This window comes from Cygnus olor, chromosome 7, assembly GCF_009769625.2.
Source record: "Cygnus olor isolate bCygOlo1 chromosome 7, bCygOlo1.pri.v2, whole genome shotgun sequence".
Taxonomy (NCBI): Eukaryota; Metazoa; Chordata; class Aves; order Anseriformes; family Anatidae; genus Cygnus; species Cygnus olor.
In genome coordinates, this window is record NC_049175.1 from 29,485,955 (window position 1) to 29,507,986 (window position 22,032).

Here is a 22,032-nt window from a genome sequence, read left to right on the forward strand (position 1 = left end):
ATGTGGTTTGCATAAGTAGATATTTTACTGACAGGAAACTTGTTGTCATTTCTCAAGTCTTGTGAGAATTCTACTGAAGCCATGCCATTTTTTCATCCGTCTTGGTCTGGTCAATGATGTCTCGCCTCTCTCTGCGCATCTTGTTCTGTAAGAAGACTTTGATACAACTCTGCAAGGTGAAAAAAAGCAACGAAACAAATAAATGAGGCTACATGAATCCGGCAATTAAGAATAAAGCTCCAAACTTTATTCATTGACTTGAGTACAACAGTGATGCAGATTACAGTGGCACAGGAGTGCAGTATGTGCTGTTTGCAGTATGACAGTGGAAACACTAATTGTACAGAACAGCAACCCAGCTCAACTTTTCATTATGCATACAAGCAGACTTACTGTACAGACAAGACATTGATTCACTTTTACAGAGAGACTCAAGAGCTGTCTCACAGATGAATGGGAAACACAGGGACACCTCCCCGAAACGCTGGTTTGTAATGTGTGGAGGGAGGAGAAAAGAAAAATAAAACAATAAAAATCCTATTGCCAAAATCTACCGACTTAAAGGAAAATATACCTTTGAAAAACTAGTTTCAGTTTCCAAAGCTTAAAAAATGTCCCCAGCTGTAAGGCCCCCTCGCAGGAAGAGCTGTCAGCAATGACCAGGTGGCACTGCTGGGACAAGACAGATCCAGCAGGGACACACAGAGCTGGCTGCTGCGGGCGTGCACAGCAGTCAGACACTTTCCTGGTCCTGCCAGATGAGAAAGAACCCGCTCCCAAGCGTGTGGATGTCAGTGAGAGGCCCCGCTGGTGTCAGTGGTTTTGCATCTGGGGATAGTGCTTTCTGCAGGGTGTCCAGTGGGACCTGTCAGTGCCCAAGGGAGCCAGACTCAGCCTGGTAAGGCACCGCTGGGATTCGCGCAGCTGCTTCTGCAAGTCTTTAACACCTCATCTCCTAATGTCTAGGAGGAAGGTCCTGTGGCCTCAGCTTTGCAAGTCCTAGGAGCAACACCCGTATTAACTACAGTGATTTCTGGCCAAGCAGATAACTGCTTGCCTTCAGTCATCTCTTTTTACCTCAAAAGAAAGACCACAGCACATGTGGAAGTATTACCTCTTCATACGGACAAGCATTTTTTAGGAAATCATTAGCAGAAATCTATTTCCCTGTTAAAAGCTCTTTGGGCAACAGATAATTTATTTTGCATACAGGCAAACAACATTAATGGCCAATTACATTCCCACTTCCTGCACTGATGCTCACATTAAAATTAATAACACTCACTCCCTCCATGCCAAATGCAAGCATCACACAGCTCCTGCCAGCAGAATTGTCTGACTAAAAATTCAGTATCTTTTTTTTTAGTGATAGATTTTTTGTCCTGCACTTTATTAAGCACTAAATAGGTGTGTGGGAGAAATCAGACAGCAACACTCACCAGCCAGAGCAGTCCTGCAACCCGCAGCGATGAGGGTGTTCCTACACTAGAAGAGAAAGTTCTGCCATCACAGTGGTCAGTCACTCCCTCCAGCTCTTAATTACATAGCAATGGGGTAAAAACATACCACATATTGTCGGGATCACTTCCTCCATATGTCTACCCTGAAGAATATGGACTCCAGAAGATGTGTGGACAGGGCCACAATGTTTGGCAAAGGCCTGGGCCGTGCCCTGAATGTGAAAGGGTGCTGCGGGATCAAGCCCTAAGTGTCTTTGCTATGGCAAATGGATTGGCATTTCAGAACAGATCAGTTGATTTTTATTGCTTCCTGTACATGCTTTGTTCATCATCATTATCATCGACTTTTTTAGCACCACAGGTAATTTCCAGGATGCTGACGTCCTCCTCTACAGATAAATTCAGAAGGAAAGCAATGAAATGTGGAGTGGGAGAAAGGCTGATTTCCATTTAGTCTGTATTTACAAGGCTATGGCCCAAATGGGTCAGGATCTCCTAACTGCTGCTAAGTCAGGAACAGCCAAGGTAAGTCACTCCACGCTGAGTTTGGAGGATGTTCTTATATTCTTACTGTTCTGGGGATCCATTTTTTCCATCACTTGTTGTAATAGCTTCAGAACATTAACTTCGGCATAGACGCTTATAATCTACAGGTGCTCCAAACTTGATTTCCCCAAAGTTTGAAATAGGTAGCACAAGCTGGCATGCATTTTCTTCTAAATTTGCTAAATATCACACTGGCAAACCCTGGAGAAAGCAAGCCTATGCCAGCTGTCCTCCTTCCCAGAACTAAACACTTCTCCATCCATTGACATTACCTGACATAGCAGAAACACCCCCGGAGCAGCAATGACTTACAGAAAGGGACTTCACTTCAAAATGTGTCTAACTTCAGAGTAACACTTTCACAGAAGAGACCTCTAGTGACCTCCCCCGAAAAGCAGGGTGTCTGAACTGCGTGGCTGAAAAAGGATTTCCACATTGCGACAGGGGAAGGGCAGTGAGCACTGCAGCGCTGGCCCCACAGAGACTTGGGACCATTCAGCTTGGTACGACCAGACGACCCCGTCTAGACAGAAGTACAAGCATTACCGGAGCCACCGAGCTATCTCGTCCCACATGCAGCTGTAAGAAACTTACTGTTTTCCTAGTCTAACCTTTCACAGCACACTGCAGCTATGTGCACAAACCATACTGAATGAAAGGCTACTAATCAAACTGAAAAAAAGAGTATGTTTCTGAGACTCACGCCACTAAAACCTGTGTTAAATGACACCAGCATGAAATGGTAACAAACAATTAAAAAAAAAAAAGCATGAAATTCTGAGAACAAGCTTCACAAAAACTTACTCTTCCAGCTGTACAGAAAGTTTGTCAAGTTTGGGATAGGACACTGGCAGAGTTGAGATGCTACACTCAGCTTCCAAACTGAGGCCACAATAGATCAATCACTTCACTGAGAAAGAGTGGACAGTTTAGTAATTTCCAAATCTATTTTTCAAGTTGGCTTCATTTTACTACCTTCAGGGAAGATGAAAAACATATTTATTTCAACACACTTATTTCCACTTCTGACTGTCAGCAGGCTGGAACTTACGCCAAGTGAAGGTGAGGGCATCCAGGTTATGAGCAGCTGTTCCCACTGTACTACAGAACAGCTCTCCTCTTGTTCACAATGGAAATTATCAGACCGGGATCTGGAGAAACCACAAAACCCAGCAGGTCAAATCTCTGGATTCCCCGTTAATATCAAGACTGCTGCACAAGGTCTTTCTCTTCCATCTAAGCACTGCCAGGAATGGGCACTGCAAATGTTCACATAAGCCTGAAAACGCCTTTTAAATGATACCACACGTGGCCAGCCTGGCACTTGCACAAAGTGGGACGGTTACCTTGTGTTTTGCACATTTGCTGGATCTCAGAAGCAGGTACCCAGGAGCCCTGCAGATACGAGCACATATGCAAGTGACATCCTTCATAATCACTGGTCTTTTCAACACAATGTAGCGTTTGGAAATTCCGGGCTAGCTACTCACAGAGCATCTCAACTCCGTAAGGGAAGCGTGTGCTACGTGTGCATGTGTTTTTGACAACCTGCACGTGTCTATGATCCCGTTCTGCACACCTGTATGGTTTTGCAATTCCACCCCACATGCCTGTTTTGACAGGTCTTTGTTCTTACTTCATTCTTAAAGCAGAAAGGGGAAAAATGAGACAAAAGCAATCAGGTTTCAGTCCTCTTGGCAGTGACGTTGTTGACAGCACTGAGTTTGATGGGACTTCATCAGAAGCTCAAATGCTTTGCACGAGGCAGAAGAACTTGAGCATGTACTTAAGGCATATTCTTAGACACGCTTAAGTATTTACTGAATAATTTAGAGTCTTATTACAAAGCTTTGACTCTGTTACATTACAATATTCAAATTTATCGGCCACAAGGGACTATTGAGACGGGAATTACAAAGAACTGCCCAACAGCACAGAGCTGCCCAACAAACAATATGCTACTGGATCGATACTAGGAAAATGATTCACTGCTTACACAGAAAACTCTCCCTGGAGCTGCCTTTCCATTTTTATGAGGTGGGAAGACCAGATGAAAGAAAATATTGCAGTGACAATTGCTAACAGCCCACTGCAGAAACCACCCACCCATCCCACGGCTGGCTGCAGCCTGCTCTTTGGGGCCATGGGATCTTGGGGTGGTTCATGATTCTGGATGGGTGGGATATTAAGAGGAATTAATCCTTCATGTCCTCAATCAGAAATAAAGCAGTAGTAAGTCCAGTGTAGAGAGCTGTGAACTGACTGACTATGCTCCACACCGGCACCAGCCCAAAAATCCGGTTAGAGATTAATTGCGTCTGCTGCATCTGAGCTGGCTTCTCCTCATTCCTTCCCAAGCTGCAATTGCAGCTTTAAATTCTCAGTTGATGAGGCAGACACAAATTATCTTGTCATTTCTCAAAGGCTGAGGAACTGTCTTTGGTTGGTTGGTTGTTTTTTTTTTGAGAGGAGGGAGAAGAGAGAAGAGAAGACAAGACAACCTGGCTTAACCATCTCTGAACTGACCGGGTAGTATATTTACATACCTTGTGAGCAGTTCAATAGTAATTTAAAGATGGGAACAGAAAAATGCAGACTGGCAGCTCACATCTCTGAGCGCAGACTTCACACCAAAAAGGTTTATTGTCAAGGTGACTTGGGCTAAGAGACCCGTAATGCCTACTGCGTTTGAGCAGCAGCATCATGGCATCACCAATGTGGACTGACAAAATTTGGAGAATTTAATACTTTAAATGATTAAAACCCAAATGTTCATCTCAGAGTTAAGCCACACCTTCGCAGGTAACATACGCTGAATTTCTGAGACTAGTGTTCACGAAACATGTGACTGTGAGACACTGCTGTCCTTTCATTGCCTGGCTGCGGTTTCAGCTGCCACTCAGAAATGCATCTCAACCTGCCAGCGCCCCTGGCATTCCCACTTGCTTCCCAGCGTTCTTCTAAAGCCATTTCAGATGCTTGTTCTGAAAAATGAAGTAAAACATGTTGAACTGAGCCTTGCTGCAATCTCAGTGAGGTCCAGAGAGCTACCTCGCAGCTAACCGCGTGTCACAGTATTCTCTGAGGGCTTGTGTTCAGCAGGGACTGTGAGGCAGCTCTGCACAGGAGCACGTTCTCCAACTTGTCCCTTGGGCTCACCCTTCCCTTAACCCTAGAGCATGGAGCAGGTGCTGACCCTTTGCATCTGCCTCTCAAACAATGAATCTTCAGCTCGGGTTGGATCAAAGGAACCACGCTGATCTGCTGTAACAGGACTTCCTAAACCAGCACAGAAGAGGCAGGGTTTGGGCTGTCCTGCACATTTCATGATGAAATGCCGCACGGTGAGACACAGAACTCAGCACAGTGATATCGAATCTCACAGCTACGTGGGACTGTTTCCCCTTCCTGACTTCCAGACTTTTAACACCAATGTCTCATAACAGAAAATACAAAGGTTCTGATGTCTCCAGTGCCAAAAGTTTCTGCATTAAAAACGAAACCTTGATATTCTTTGACAGACACAGAACCTGAACGTCCCACTCCGATACCAGGAGACGGGCTCATTAGTGCAGTATGCATTGGCAGTTAAGCACCGAGGAAGAAAAAAAGCTGACCTTGCAGCCACAATGCATGTATTCAATTACTTTGGTGCTCGTGTCCATCTCTGTAAGGACCTGCCCAGAAGCAGTTAAGGTATATATAGGCAGTTTTGCTTTTTTTTTCAAGCTGCAGCATAGTGGAAGAAGACTGAAAGCAAGAGGAGTTCAATGCAGCTCAGAAACCATCTTGCATGATTTCTCTGTCTCCACAAACCAAGTCAGGCACAAAGGGAAATAAATATAACCAAGGCTGGAGCTCTGAAGCTTCAAGAGGAAAAAAAGAAAAAAAAAAAAAAACAGCCTGTGCCTTCTTTTCCAAGCACAAGTGAAAAACTACATTAACTAAAAAGAAAGTGCTTGGCCCCATGCACTGTGCCATATTGACAACAGCAACTGCAATTTAATCAAAAAGCCTCTATTGGCAGAGCATGGTACCACCTTGGTGGTACCTTTTAGTTCATAAACATTCCTCCCCCAAGAGGGATGAAACTGTGTGTTGGCTTGCAGAGAACCGTCTTCCCTGCTGATGTAAAATCCTACAGCTCCACAGCAATCTGAGGAGCTGTACTAGTAATGACTAGCAGGGAGTCTGTCCCGAAATCTCTGGGTGTGAACCAGGGCACACTTAAAAAAGCATTTTCTCACTCTATCACTCCCACCCATATCCACCCATCTCCTGGACTAAATTACAAGAAAACTGACTCTTCTCCATCATTCCCATTACTTAAGTGATCTTAAATTATTTGACTGGTTAAGCTTCAGCCTTATTAATTCAAGCAGAAAGTGTGGAAGAGGGAAGACTGGCAACAGACACAGCAATTCACTTCCTATATATCCTAGCAAATATATACAGGTACATGGAGTCCGCTTTCCACGAATTCAACTGGGATGCACTGCAAACGAGCAGAGCGCCCACCTTTGCAGACTGTGTCAAAGACAAAGATGCCATTTCAAAAGACTGCCAACTAAGAAACAGTTGTGTGAAAGACAACGTGACCATATGGGTGTGTTACAAAGGGCTTCTCCTTCACTACAGAGTATCTATCTATCTTTCTCTCCATATATATACACATATATACACATACATACACACAGATGGATAGATATAAATACATGTGCGCACACACGCAAACACACATATATATATATTTATATATATATATATTTCTTTTCCAGTTCTTGGAGTGGTTACAACTACTTTAGTCTACAAGGCATCCTAAGGGCACTTCCTGGCTCTAGCAATAAAGTCCATCATGTTATGGAGAGAAGTAAAGGGAGTATCACTGAGGGAGAAGAACAGTTTCCTATCTCGTATGATATCATGTAAAAGGTCGACACCTCTGAAAATCATCTTTGTTGTTTCTGAGCTCAGATATTTCCTTCCCTATGTTCCAGGAGGGCAAATGTTCGTCTTGTTCAATTGCTGTGTGCAGAGGTGCCTCTATGCGATTTTCCTTTTTTTGGTGGGTAGGTAGTTGCTGCCAAATAGTTTGGACTGTATGATACAATATCCTATGTACCATTTTTAAGTTGGTTTCTTTAAAAGGTGATTAAAAGAGTTTTGCTTTTTTCTTCATGTCGTTGCGTCTCCAGAGAGGTAACTTGTCAAACTCCTGTATCGTCATGCCAAATATTTCTTGAAAAACTTCAGGTGCTAAGTGACGCTTTAAAAAAAAAAAAAGAAAAAAAAAAAGGAGAGAACAAGCAATGGTCAGTCAGTCAAAGCCAAAGAGATGCAATAGGAGACAGGAGTGCCTTAAGGATTTCATGTCACTCTAAGAGCCACTGCAGCATCTAGTGATTGAAGTTTGATGAACTAACAATCCCTTGGCAATATCCAAGTCCTTATGAACCTGCATTCTTAATGCATCAATAAAATTTTGCCATTTATTACCTCTGAGAAGTCTACAAAGGAGATCAGGACAACTATTTAAGTTGCTGAATAAGCAAGACAGAAAAACATTTTATCTGCAGTCATCCACCAAGTAGCGACAGATCTTAGAACAGAAAAAAGCTCTTGCATGCCCTTGTTGTGGGCTTTAGGTAGTCATCCCCACCCACACACTGAAGTTTAAACAGACACTGGGTTTCAGGAGAACTTTGCAGAAGGGCTGCAGGTTGGACACGCTTTACTGCAAGTTTAGAAAAGCAAGAAGCCAGCCTAACTGTCCACCACATTTCTCTGCAGCAAATGAAACATACTTTGGTGTTGTCCTGTGCATTAGTTAAATCTCTTGTTCTGCTGCTCTAGAGTGCACTGGACAGGGAAAGTCCCTCCCTGCAGTGCTAATGTAATGCCACCTTGCATTTTGATTAGTGATGCCATTATCTACTTGTCTAAAAATGTACATAAACAGGCACGTACCTGAATTTTTGTGGCCGCTTTCACTCATCTCCACAAGATTAATTAACTACAAGTTACTTAAACATCGTTAGGCAAGGAATTCCACTGAACTACTTAAGTCTTACTAACCCACAAATTGGTTGACCACTTCTATTTGTTAGTAGAGATTTAAATCCTCACATTTTTGCATATCGGCCAGTCTAACTCACAGGACTTACTGATGAATTGGAGCAAGTCAGACTTTGGATCCTCAAGGATGGCTGGTACTGACTCTTGGCTAGGAAGTGATCCAAGCCTGCACAAAGCATTGCTCCATTCCAGCATGGGTTCTATGACTACAAAACGCTTAACCAATGTTGGCCTTTTTACCAATTTGCAAGTATGAAAATAATTGCTTGAAAAAATAAGGTGGTTGTGAACAGCTCTGTCCAGGAACAAGGAGACACAGGCATTGCTGGTCAGAGATGTGGGACTCCTTGCCTGGCACCATTTGCAGAGAAGCTGTTGCTTCCCCCGTCTGACTCCTTCTTCCCTGCTTAGTGCTGAGAAATCTTTCCAGTCTAACAAGGACCCACACATCAATGTTAGAGCTTTCAAGTGTGCAACAACAAACAACTTCAGCAGGAAAGAGCGTTTAGGAACTTGCTTCTCTTACCTCCAGCCTGGTTCTGTCTACATCTTTTAGTATTTTATTTCGCCCTCTGTTGGTCACCATGAGCATTTCATATGGAAAAATCTGTTAACAATGTATAAAAGGGGGAAAAAGAGATGTATTTACATTCGAAAACAGAAAGAACACAACGTGTCTTATTTTCATAACCACACAAACATTTGTTTTCCTTTTCAACGGAAATTGCAGCATTTCATTTTTAAAGATGCATGAAAGGCCAGTCTGGATAGAGCAAGAACTTAATGCCAAACTGCCTCATACTTCAGAGGCAATCTGTCCTTGTCCACACCAATAATTTTTATGGTGCATCAGCTGGCTTTGGTAACACAGAGTCCTCTCTAGTCAATATACTTTCTCATCTAGCAACGTATAATTTTTAGAGTTTATTAAGGTAAGTATATTTGGCACTCCTTGGTCTGGCTGATGGTTGCCAAAGTGTGGACAGCTCTAAGGAAACAGACGGACAGAGGACTTTTAAAAGATGAACCACATGAGAGAGCATCTGAAAAAGCAGCAACTCTGAATAAGCAAGACATTCATTAGTGGGGGCCACTGCAATCTACAAAATTCATCACGATTTTCTTTGCCTATTTGGATAGTTAGAGAATTGAACAACTGCCCTCTGTGCTTGCTGGTTGTGCCACACATGCATGGATTAAAGGAGATGCTTTTGTATACATACTTATCTTACACACCTTCATCTCCTTCAGAAGAGCGTGTCCAGCACATCTCCCATTACATTTCTCCTGATTTCCCTTTGCATTGCAAAGAATATCCAGAACTCACACAAATCAGTTGCTGCCCAGTAATTCCTGAATGCATAAATTATTCATTTTTTCTTTTACATGTGTAGGTTCTTTATTTGAAGTAAAAATATTTACTGTCAGTGGGTCTCGAATCAGTCTGACCCAACAGAAACTACATTCCTTAGAAAGGATTTCAGAAAACCGTGTGCCTTAAAATCAGTTTCTGGAATCATCTCATTTCAGTCTTTCATGTACACTTCCACATACATTTGGAATGACATTGGAGAGCTCATGTTCTGCCTGACAGAGCCTCCCTATAGCCCTTCTCATTGCATATTGCTGTAAGGTAGGACAACAGCATTCCCAATGACGTCCTCATCCAATCCCCACTGAAACCAGTGAAGTTCTTCCACAGACTTCAGTGGGAATTGGCTTTTACTGCTATTTTTACTGCTGGTCTTGTTCTACTGACTCAGATACTTGCTCCCTGAGTGAAACCACCAAAACTCTCTTAGGAGAAGCAGCTGTGCTACCATCAAACACCACTAATTCAATTATTTTAACAGAAGAAATTCAACCAAATCAGCTTTTGTGCAGTACTAAGCAATTAAGTTCATTCCATTGTAAACAATTATCCCAATGAACTTTGCAGAAATATAATAAAGATTCAGGCATCGATGAACACACCACTGAGTTTATTGTAAGTAATAATAATTTAAGTAATGTGTGCTTACATACCAATCGTAAGATATGATTCTTAGGAGATTCTGACATTGTCACAAATGTACAATTAGACTATACTTTGAATTACATTGCTTACGTTTGATACTGGAAATGATTACCAGATACAGCATGAAAGGAAACTAAAACTTAACTCTTTATAATGTTTAAACAAACAGAGTTTAAGTCAAGGTCTAAGGTCATAAGTACATTTTATATTTAGGAATTCACAACAAGGTATGTTTCAATCCAGGGTGTCAGGATGCACAAATTCTGTCCTTTCCAATGAATCACTTGGTAAGATTTGGTCTTTCTAAAGTTTACTGATTTTTACTTCCCAGGAGTTTCATGTTGACTTTGAGTTGGCTTTTTTTCACCCGATCAAGCTTCAATTAGTGTTGGATCATTGACATGAATAAAATTGCTGTCAATTAGCTCCAGGTCTGGCATAACCTTTTCAAACGTCAACAGAAAGTGACCTATTATCTCACGAAAATTCCCACAAATTTTATCACTAGTAATATGACAGAATTTGTTACCCAAAACAACTTTCCAAATAACTGGGTGCATCAAGAGAAGTGGTGGCTGTAAGAATTGCTATTGCACTGAAAGAGAAGTTATTTGGAATAAAAAGCAGTATCTCAGAAGTCGGGGATGTCCCCAGGGTCTTATTTATATAATATATAAAAACACTCGTTAATGTACATTGCACTAGAGTCTCAGCTTATAAAGCTAAAGTTATTGCCTTGTACAATTTGTCTGGAGGTCACTTGGAAGCACAAGTAGTAATCCGGTTTGCAAAAAGAGTTCCTCACTTAACTGCATAAATGCTAATCCTTGTAACTTTGGCAAAATCATGATTTCTCAGAAGGTTCACCAGCAACAGAGACAGTTGCAAGACTTAAAACACAGGCCTGGTTGAAGCCTCTCCATTGCTTATGTTCATTTTTGATTCAGACATCTCTAAACGTAGCAGCAAAAGCACTTTAATTTATAACTTAACTCACATTCAGCTGATATTGCCTCTTTTTCCCAACAAATCTCCTAATATTTTTTTATATAGGGAATTCAACACTATTTAAGGTGTCAGGCTAATGGTGCTGACAGCTGAAGATAGATCCCAAAAGATACATAGATACCTAGATTCCAATTCAAAACTGAGATCCATGTCTTTTATTAAATCAAGGCAGCCTCAACCACGTGTCGTGAGCCACAGTATTGTGTCACTTTTCAAACTTAACAGATCTGCAACTTTGCAGTCAAGTTTGGTCTATTTTGGCTACTGAAAGCTTGACAGAGAACTAGCTTTTGAGCACTTTCAGTATCTTCATTTTGTCTCTGGAGAAGCCTTCTTTACCCAGAAAGGGCACTTTGGCTGCCCTCAGCCTGAGTACTAAGACCTAAAACAGGCAAAGTCCAGAACAAAGGGAAAGGTTTAGCACATAAGGAGAAGGGACTGAGGTGAGGCAAAGAAAAACAAGGGGACTAAGACATTTCCCGTATTTTATCTGCATTTCACAGTCAAATCTTCATTGCCTTGAAGGAAAGTGAATAACATCTGCACTTGCCTTTGGCTCCAACATGTTAGGCATAGATACTCCTCTGTCCATTCTCATTCCAGGGACATGACCATCCGGAAGGGACTGCATCAGATACAGGTATATATCAGACACGTAGGTTACACACACAGAGGGTAAAGGCACTCAAGCAGTGGTGAAAACAAAGGTGAATTTGCACTGAGACTTCCTTCAAGTCTTAATGCTGACTCTTACCATACAGGACATTGCTCTTTTCTCACTCTTCTGAGGCATCCTTCCACCCCCTCTGCCACCACATTTTCTGTCACTAAGGCTGGCGATAGCTGCCCACTGAGACTAAATACACCACAGCCCAGGGGTCTCTGAAAGAGTGGTAAGCCCTTCCCAGCCCCAATGATCAGTTAAGGTTCTTTGGAACAAATACACAGGAGCATTAATTTAGATCCCACCCAACAGCATACATAAGCACTCTTACACTTCTGGACTGTCCTTTCTGTCATTTACTGTATCAGCCAAGGAATTTTTTTTGCCTCTACAATGGGAAATTTTGACTATGAACACAAGTGGGGATAGGGTTCTGGTAAAAGGGTGCTATTTTGACACAGGTACTGTTCCTAATAAAATTACATTTTGAGCATAATACACAGAGAACTCCCTTCTCTTCCCATAATCTTGTTTTCTTTCCAATCATTGTGGTTTTGATACAGTAGTAAAAAAATATATCCAAACAATTAAACCCCTTCTTAAATTGTCACTTCATATTGTGATTGTGCTGAGGAGCCAGCCAGACAAACTATTCTAGAAAAAATCCTGCAGATAGGATTTGGGGTAAAAGGGCTGATTCTTGCAAGTACATATCTTACTAGCTCATCTGTGACAGCAGCACTGTAGAAAGCTATTGATCAGCCATCTTGTCTGGAGAGCAAATTTCAGGGCAAAAAATAAGGATTTCAAGGCTCCTGGTATGGAAGAAAATTGCCTCTAGAAGAGAATTTCTACCTGTCTCTGGGGCTGGTATTAGAGAGGCTGGAAATAAATTTGCCCTTAGCCATCCAAAGAGAGCTACTGCAGATAACTTGTATTTCAACAGACAATGGGTTTAACAGAACAAGTCACAGAACTGGTCTGAGCCTTCTTAACCCAGTTCTGGGGAGGTACAAGGAGGAACCTGAGGTTGTGCCTGTTTTTTATTGATAAGAGTCTACATTGGTGATTATGCTTAAACATGCAGATAAATCAAAGCTAATGTCTTAAGAACTCCTTTCCTGTAGCAGAAATTCAGACTTCAACAAGAAAGTAGATGCTTTTAATTCCGTTGTCAGTTGATTGATGAAAATCCATACTCTACCTGGAAATCTGAAAAGCAAAAGAGAAATTTCATCGGCTGTAGAGTGTGGAAGAGGAGGAATCAGTCACAATTTACCAGATAATCCTAGTGTCTTGTGATCTGCCTGATCTTTTCAAAATCCCACCTGATTCAGCAAACCTCCCTACTTTTAGTCTTAATTTGTGAAGAGTAAAACACTCCAAACACCGCAGACTGCTTCATTTCAAGTGGGATCCTCAGTCAGTAAAATCAAGTCACTTTGGAAATATTGAGACACACAGAACCATAATCAGGTTCTCACCCCCAAGCTCAGACTGTTTCAAAACATTAAGTCTCATAAAGTTCCATAACTTTCATAAATATTAATTGAAAATCTATTAGGCAAGGACTGATATCACATCTATCTTAAAGTCACAATGAAAATAATGAGCAGCAACTGGGATTAGAAGCTATTATCCTTCTTACTTCACTGCGGCACACTCTGACTGTGCAGTGGATGGCAATTTTCAGAAGAGAACACGGTAGCAGAACTCAGTACAAATTCCAATTAATTACAGATTACCTGCTTTCCATGTATACCAGTGCTAAAGCAGTCACTTGGCATAAACAGGGGTCAGATCTACATAGCAGATTTAGCAAAATAAACCCAAACCTTTTAACTCAAATTCTGCAAGTACACATTAACTGTCAAGTTTACCGGAGAAATGTACTCAGCAAATACAATGCTACCACATCCACAACCTTAAAATAAAATAGCAAAAATGATCAAAGATCATAATACATTCCTTGTAAGGAAGTGGCATGTAAAAAGGCCCCTCAGTCTTACCTCTAACACCACCACTCACATCCCCATAACTGTTGTACTGACCAAAATCTGTAGACACCGGCTGTAACAGGAAAAGAGGGACATGCACATAAATTCACAGTTTGTGACCTCACCAGTGTGGTGCTATATGGGGAGTAACAAATTGTTTAAAGCTTATCTTTCCTCAACTTTTATAAGCTTTCTTGCATTACTTTCTTGCATTTTTAACACTGAAGTTTGCGGGGAGGGAAATTAGGTTTTAATTCAGATGTTCTTATAGGAAAGCTTGATCAAACTGAAAATCCACTACATTTAATAGGGAAATAAATACCAGAGATGATTAAAGCCACCTTTTGCTTCTCAGAATCACCATCTCCTTACCCTGTGAAGTCCATTTTTTCCATAGCCAGGAAGAGAAGAGGTTTTGGAGGCTGAAGCATGGGCTGTCGAAGGAGGAAGAAAAAAAAACATTTTACTGGAAAAATCCCATGAAAACTCAAAACCAAGAACATTTGAGAAATCAACTAGCAGAAAAAAACACAGAAGCACTGAATGTATACATAACCAACTGAGATATACTGACTTTAAGAGGGTAACATCTCAGCACCAGACTCATCACAACCTTCCATACTTTCTGTAAGTTAGACATAGCATTATCATGTCATGGTGCCAGGCTCAAAATCAAAGTGGTCTCCACTGAGCTGAAATTAATGCTCAAGGATTAGACAAGAGAGTAAAACAAATTTTTAGACCTTAGATAGATGAAATATTGTCATGTATCTTTAATAGTTTCTTTTAGTTAATGCAGCCCTTTCAGACAAGATCCTTCATATAAGAATGATTTTTTTGATTTTTTTAAATATTATTTTTGTCACAGAAGGACAGGGGCATGGAACTTGAAGCATTCTTGTTGCCAGCAATAAGCAGCTTTGGGAGAGGTACCATGGACTCCACAAAAGGCAAATAACGACTGCATTGATTATCACTGTGAAAAGAGATGAACTCATCTCCAATAAAGTAGTTCTCCAACCTGTGCTATCATTAATAAAAAAATCATAAGCTCTGAAGTGACCAGGTAGACTCTGGACCTGTAAACATTGCAAGTATTGAGGGAGAGCCACAGACTTTCTCTCCTAAACCATAAATAGAGGCAATGCACTTATACAATAGGGAACACGAAGAAACACGAAGAAATCTTAGTTTGCTTGGCAGCAGTCATTTTGTCCCATCTTGGCTTGAAGTCTAGCTGGTGTGCTACAACAACCTGTGGATGAAGGGTGAAATAAAACCCCAAAAGCTGATCTCTGGAGCTCTGCAGTAGCCACTAATGTATATCAAAGTGTGCAAAAAGGCCAAAAGCTGATTTTTTTTTCTCTGCAACACAATACACCCAATCAAAATGTCAGCCACTGCTGAAATACCACCTGTGTTTAGAATATGCAGCTCCACTAGTAAATGTTGCTGACTTTCTGTCCCTGAGAGGAGAAACTAAAGGGTGATTGCAACCACCAATTTAAGCAAAATGTGTTATTGTAATTTAATAATGCAGTTATCAGTATATGTGTGAGGTAACAGTTACTGAAGCTCACTTCTTATCTATTTTAGGAAATTTCTCTCCCCAAAATGGCCTCAGAATTCTCAGCCTCGCATTTCTTCTAGTTTAAAAAAATAATCAAAAGAACATAACACAACAACAACAACACAAACAATCCCACAAATACCCAACTATGACTCCTGCCCTCACCCCCCACTCTTTTCATGGGAGAATACCACATATCAGGCAGTCTCCCAGTGGTCTCTCTTCTGGTAAACCACTGAATATGTGTCTTTGTGGTGTTCATTATTCACTATTCATTAATAGCTTCAATGCCTACATGAATTACCTGGAGAATCATAACGACTGGCAGAAAGGGATGACCTCTCCTTTTCCATCTCTTCTTTCAGTATCAATTGTCCAAGACCAGAGTTAAGCTAAAAATGGCAATTAAAAAAATACATGAATAAAATAAAGCTAGTTGAGGTATCAAAAATTGCTTACAGAAAGAAAAGGAGCAGTTTTTGTATGGTGTTCAGAAACAGTATGAAGACAAGGTTATAATAACCTTCATGAGCTGCTCCTCCTGCAGTTGCCGGCGTCTCTGTAGCTCCTCGTCGTCTTCTTCTCTTCCACTTGACCTGCGTCTCATGTCAGCTCCTGCTTCCATAAAACCACAGTACAGAGCTTTGTGTATCCATTCTACTGCAGCTTGAAATTTCAGTGCTAGTTCAATGTATTCATCAGTTTGATTTACTGAATAAACAAAGCAATGTTTTCTTGCAGACTCAAGTTATTCAAAATTTGCCCTTAACAAAACTCAGTCAGATAGCCTGCTCTATGGCTAACAGTTTCTTATAAAATTAACAAGAAGTTAAACTGCACGTGGGCTCCCAGCCAAGCAACAGTCCTGAATAAAAAACTGAAGAATTAAAGTAATAGGCAAAAGGAGCTCAGATTGCTAGTTCTGGAAACTTGGGGTTTAGTGTACCTCCAAGTGTACCAGCGGTTAAAAAAACAATGTCTGATTTGCATTTATACTTATCTAGACTCAGAAAACTGAATTTCACATAACATTTCAAGTGGAAAATTAAACTTCATAAATCTCCTGAATAGACTCTTATATTTGGAATGAGTATCACATAATTTCTAGTATAAAATAAATTAATTAATCCTTTGGATAAAGCTAAAATGAATTTAGCTTTACTAAACCACTTCTACACAGGTTTTCTGCATTTTAGTTTCTTGATTTTTATTGGTTAATCTTTATCGTCTTGAATATTCATAAGAAATGGTCTAATTTCCAATTTGGACACTAGGACACTTCAATGAATACACAGAGTACGACACTGCTGTATGCATTTAGCCAATTGCATTTTATTCTGCACAGGCTATTTCCCCATACAGCTTATTCACCAATACAAACTCAGTGTTTTATTTGAATGAAGACTCAATTTTGCTACTAAAGTCTCTGAAGGTTTACGTCAATGAAATGTTTTGTACAGCACTATTAAATTGATGCTAACATGGAGACAAAAAGTTATCAAGAAATTATATCTTTGTATTCAAATTATTTATTATTTTGTTTGGTGTCTCAGGCTTTTGCAAGACTTCAGTACAATAGCTGCACAACTTATTTTTTGACTGCTGAGCTCAGTCTAGCTCTGTAACTAAAATACCACACTCAGAAAATCAGGTAACAAGCCTAAAAAACTAAGGCTTGCAAGTTCGTTTTTCAGTGCTTAATGTCTTTTCATTTCTGAATAAAATACATCCATGAACATATTTTTATCTGTATAAACAATCATGTTTAGTTTCTCAGATGTAACAAAATCACCTTAGAGTCAATGTACAAAGCAGTTTTACTAGGAAAAAAAAATAGTTATCATCTACAGCCAGGAGAGTGAGCTGAGAGCCAAAATTTCCAACAAAGCCTCCCCCTCTGACACACAGCTTAATAATGGTGTAGTTATGACAAGCACCGTCAGGAGAGGTTCAATGTAGATGTTAGCACTGTGACTGTGCTAACTGTGACTGTAATGTTGTAAAGTTACAATCCTATATAAAGAACATTTTCAAGCAATTGCCACTGCATATGCAGCCCCTTTGACTGGTCATCGAGCTCTCCCACGTTATGACACCTCTCACAGCACTTCCACGAAAATCCCGTTGTGAGAATAACCATACTCTCCTTTTCAGAAAGGAGGTTATGAAATAGGCAAGACCTTCACTGTTTCTGACTTGACTTCATAAATCAGCCAGGCTAGATAACTTTTGTACTGTGTTACATGAGGGTCAACAAAATCAAAAGAAAAAATACATTAAAAAAAAAGTTTAAAAATGATCATGTGCATGATTTAAAGAAAAGTAAATAAGGTGCCTGCAATGCGACAACAAAGAAGAAAAATACACAGTCTATAGAAACAGTAAATCTGAAAAAAATAGGACTGTTTTAGTCTATTAATTGCTCCACTGCAGTACTTGCATGAAAACAGTCATGTGGTTGGAAGCGATGACACTTGGTGTGGAATATTCGCCATTAGCTTAGGACTAAAAGCTTAAATAGACAATAACTGAAAGAAGTCAGGCTTGTGTGATACATCATACTGTTATTATGTTACTATATGGGAATTCACATCAGTTGTCTACAGTTAGTATCCGTGTGATCAATTCAAATGTCCTTTTGCAAGACCTCCTCTGCTCACTCCTATTCAACAGTTATAAATACCCAGACATCCGGAGGTCTCACCAGCAGAACTGCACTTTGTGGAGAACACCTGGAGTGGAAACAACCCTCCCTACCTGTTTTTACACCTACTTTGCTTATCAGTACCTTTTAGTCTACATCACTTACATCATTTCTTTGGCATACCTATGGCTGCAAGGGAGGGAGGACCGGGCCAGTGGTCCGTCTCAATCTTTGGTATCTCGTTGGGTGCTGGTGCGTGAGCTGCTGGGAACTTGGAGGACTTGATGATATCCTCGGAGGACTTGCTCTGTGCTGCCAAAGCAGCTGCATCTAGATGGCAATCAGGGAACTTAGCTACGTAGTAATCTTTATCAATATACAGGTCTTCCATATTTCGGCAAAATTTTATAGTTTACAAGAAGGCCATTTTCAAAACTAAACATTTTCATGTTTTGCCTTTCTAATTGTAATTGGAAGCAACGTAATGATTTCCTCTTGCCAACAGATTCAAATCAAACCTTCTTATCCCACATCCCTACCCCCAAAATAACCCCAAGTCAGCTTGGGATTTTAATAGGGTTGCAGAGCGTTAGAATGATAGGCAAGAGTGAGAAAATTTAAGTCAACAGTATTTGCCAATATCTCCTAAAGACAGCTGATTAATAATGAAGATGAAACCAGATTTATGCACTGGTTTGTCTTCCCTCTAGGGTAAGAAAACAAATAGTTCAGAAAGACAACATTAATTTTAACTGTACTGATGCTAATTATTTCCTACGTTTCTGTGACAAACTGCAAAACAAACATTAAAAAAATCTGAAACAAATATGTTTATTTAACCACTGTATCTCTTCTGCTGCATGTACTTGCTTATTAGCATGCAGTAGCAGTAAAAAAGAGATGCAAATTTATTTATTAACCACTAAACTCCATTTAGATCAACTTGGCAGGGAAAGGCACTTGCAATGAAATGAACCTCACCATTAACATACCTTAGCAGTGGCACATGCATTTAAGATTCCAGCCTAAGCCAAAGTCTCTTAAAAGCATGTGAGGATGTGCATTATGGATTTCACTTCTTGACATTAAATGTGTGTATATATATATATATATGTATGCATATGTATATACACACATTTTACATATATATATATATATATAAATTCAATAGAATTTAGTTTGCATTTAAAACTACCTTAACTACCTCTTATCCACGAACTGTTAGTCCAAATCACCTTTCTCTTATATGAAGCTATTATATCAGAAGGAAAGATTCTGGATTTTTTTTTCCCCTTTTTCTTTTTAAAGGGAAAGATATCTGTTATAGAAATGAAGCACTTTGTTACTCATCCAACACACTCAGAGTAGTTTAGGAAAATCAGTATTAGGTATCATTGGGAATTCTGAGAATTTTATGATTGGAAAACTAAGCATAATTACAGGTATGGAGAAATCTGGTCAGAGTTTACAAAAGCATGACTTCAAACAGTACTTACGTATTAGATTTGGTGATGTCAGTGGTTAAACATTCACATGTTAATGGGAGATGAGGAGATATATTAAAACCATAAAAATAAACAAAAGTAATGTTAAGACTTCTGAAATGATCACATGGTTTGAAAACTTAGAAAAGAAAGAGGAAAGAAACCTGATGTAAAACTTCAGCTGTGCTATTTGCAATGCTCATTCCTGCCTACAGAATGGATTTCCTGGGCTTTCTTACTCAGCTCAACAGCTCTCAACCATCTGAACCCTGTAGTACTGCTGATTTGCTACTTAACTCAAATAAGTTTCATTGGTTAAGGGGTCTGCAAAGGGTTGCAGAGTCTTTAAAGAGTAGAGTCATCTATCTTTCATCACATCACATAGAAATGTCCTATTTGAAGTTTTCTGTTCACAGCAAAAGGGAATAGAGAACACATTCAAGGTCCCTTGCTCTGGAGTATTACAGAAGAGCAAGGCAGTTGGCTTCTGCCATCATTGTTATTTCAGACTTGCTAAAAAAACATCTACTCTGAAAAGATAAGAGTACTAATGCTGTTGTCCAACTCAGAATCCAAACACTGGAACAGCAAATACACTGTACTACCAGAGCAGTTTCCTAGGGCTTGAGAATCAAATGAGCCCTGTCAATGATAAGTCACCTATATTATTTTCAGTATTTAAAGATTCCTGTTTGAAGCCACAGTACATTTGGAGTTCCAGTCTGATTGTAACATCCCCATCACTGCTGTTGAAATAAATTGTACTTTGTCTGTTTAAAATAAACATAATCCATGAAGTTCCTGTCAGAAAACAGACTGTTGTTAATCCATTTTTCCACCATCAAAACCCGTATTCTGAAAATATAAACTTAAAGAAGTAAAATACAGAAAGGCACCACAACGCTATAAAGACAGCAAAATCCCAGTTAATGGTAATTTTGCCATTAATATCAATGTGGCCAAGATTTAGGCTGTATGATCCAAATGAAACAGCATGCGTTAAAACATAATCACTCAGCAGGACATGCAATAAAGCTGTTTCAAGCTTGGACTACCGATTTTTGATGCTTGCAGCGTAAACACTGAATACTTCTCACTATTCTGCATGCATTTCAATTGACAATCCAGCTCTGAAACAAAAAGAGAAAGATCATTTACCATGTTGTTTGTAGATTGGAGGTTTTCTGTAAATGTTGACACCTTGATCTGTGAAATTGAGAACCAGAAAAATGTTAATATGAGAACTACTTCAGTTATAGTTGAAGTTAACCTCAACACTAAAACAGCAGACAGACCAAATCAAGGATGTAGCACAAGAAAAAGCCAGTATTACACAGAATCAGATTATTTGAAGAAAAGAAAACATAAGAACAAGTGACAAGTCAAAGACATGTGGTATGAAGTCCTTTGGAGCTGATTCAGTAACATGTGGATGCATCCAAATCATGAACAATTCACTTCAAATATTCAGGAGATTATCAGTGTCACAGACATTAGGAAATGCAAACAAGCAAGAGATTTCCATGGTGAAGATACAAGCTATTTGGGGGAAACTACCCCAAATAACTTCTTGTGGAAAATTGTGCTTCAGTCATAACAGCTCAATTTTCTTTCCAGCTGACTGGTTGGATTGAGAAGAGGATAATGCAGCGAGCCTACAATTCACTTTGAAACCCAGAGAACAAAATAGCTGCCTCACACACTGTTTTGAACAGTCAACAGCTAGACTTCACTGAGTCAGTGCTAAGGGATATATTGCTAATCCTCAAACCACAAGGACAGACTTTAATATATATATATATATATATATTTATTTATTTAAGGACCACCACATTGCATATTGCAATGTAAATCAGGAAAAAGTCACTTCCCGGAACCCTAATGGAGTAAATCTACAGCATGTCTAAAAGATAAAATATTTTTACAAACAGTGATCCAAGACAGAAGCTACGTTGTTCTAAAGTACCCACCCACCTCAAGCCAACACTTCATGTATTACAAATACACGATCCCATTAAAGTGCTACAAATACACAGATCCCATTAAAGTGCTACAGGAGACAACCTCTGGCATTAAGGAAAACCAAGCAGAAATCTATGAAAATTAAGGTAAAACTTACTCTACGGAACCCTACCTCCTTGACTAAATAGGCCAATTCCTTGCACACAAAGACACTGAAGTATTTCATTCGTGTTCATGATCTGTTAGGGCTACTTGAACAGCAAAAGGGTATAGCTATTAAAGGGCAGTCACGCAGTACTTTTGTGCACGCCTGACCCAAAAAGCCATAAGGGGGCTGCAAACACGGCTCCTGGGGGGCTGCCCTGTGCCAGCTGAGCAGGACAGCTCTCCCACTGCACTGGGGTGTTTACTCGGCTGGGTAAGTCATGCAAGGGCACTTTAACTTGCACAAGTAAAAGCAGCCAGGTTAGCTTAGGCAGTTAAAACAGCCCACCTGGGCCAAGCCAGGTCATACTGCCTGAAAGGGAAGCTCACATCAGTGGTTTATCTGCCTGGTCTGAGGACGGGAGGCAGAGCAGTAACCTCTGCAGTGAAAAGGGACACTA

At 40.1% G+C, this 22,032-nt stretch overlaps 1 protein-coding gene across 24 annotated transcripts in view; it reads right to left on the minus strand.

Moving 5' to 3' along the window:
- Positions 1-225: 225 nt before the first annotated feature.
- The window catches only part of ABLIM1 (actin binding LIM protein 1), a 190,297-nt gene continuing 168,490 nt past the window's right edge, over positions 226-22,032 (minus strand). For 7 of the 24 annotated variants that reach the window (XM_040563189.1, XM_040563194.1, XM_040563190.1 and 4 more), the window contains 10 exons: positions 20,624-20,671; positions 18,165-18,311; positions 15,861-15,955; positions 15,642-15,729; positions 14,140-14,201; positions 13,780-13,840; positions 12,975-12,982; positions 11,657-11,731; positions 8,608-8,688; positions 226-7,272 (listed from right to left, as the gene is read on the minus strand). In XM_040563189.1, the coding sequence (XP_040419123.1) occupies positions 7,159-7,272; positions 8,608-8,688; positions 11,657-11,731; positions 12,975-12,982; positions 13,780-13,840; positions 14,140-14,201; positions 15,642-15,729; positions 15,861-15,955; positions 18,165-18,311; positions 20,624-20,671 (779 nt within the window). In that variant the 3' untranslated portion in view covers positions 226-7,158. The remainder of the gene's footprint in view (positions 7,273-8,607; positions 8,689-11,656; positions 11,732-12,974; positions 12,983-13,779; positions 13,841-14,139; positions 14,202-15,641; positions 15,730-15,860; positions 15,956-18,164; positions 18,312-20,623; positions 20,672-22,032) is intronic. The other 17 variants (XM_040563195.1, XM_040563200.1, XM_040563183.1 and 14 more) reach the window with 5 other exon arrangements.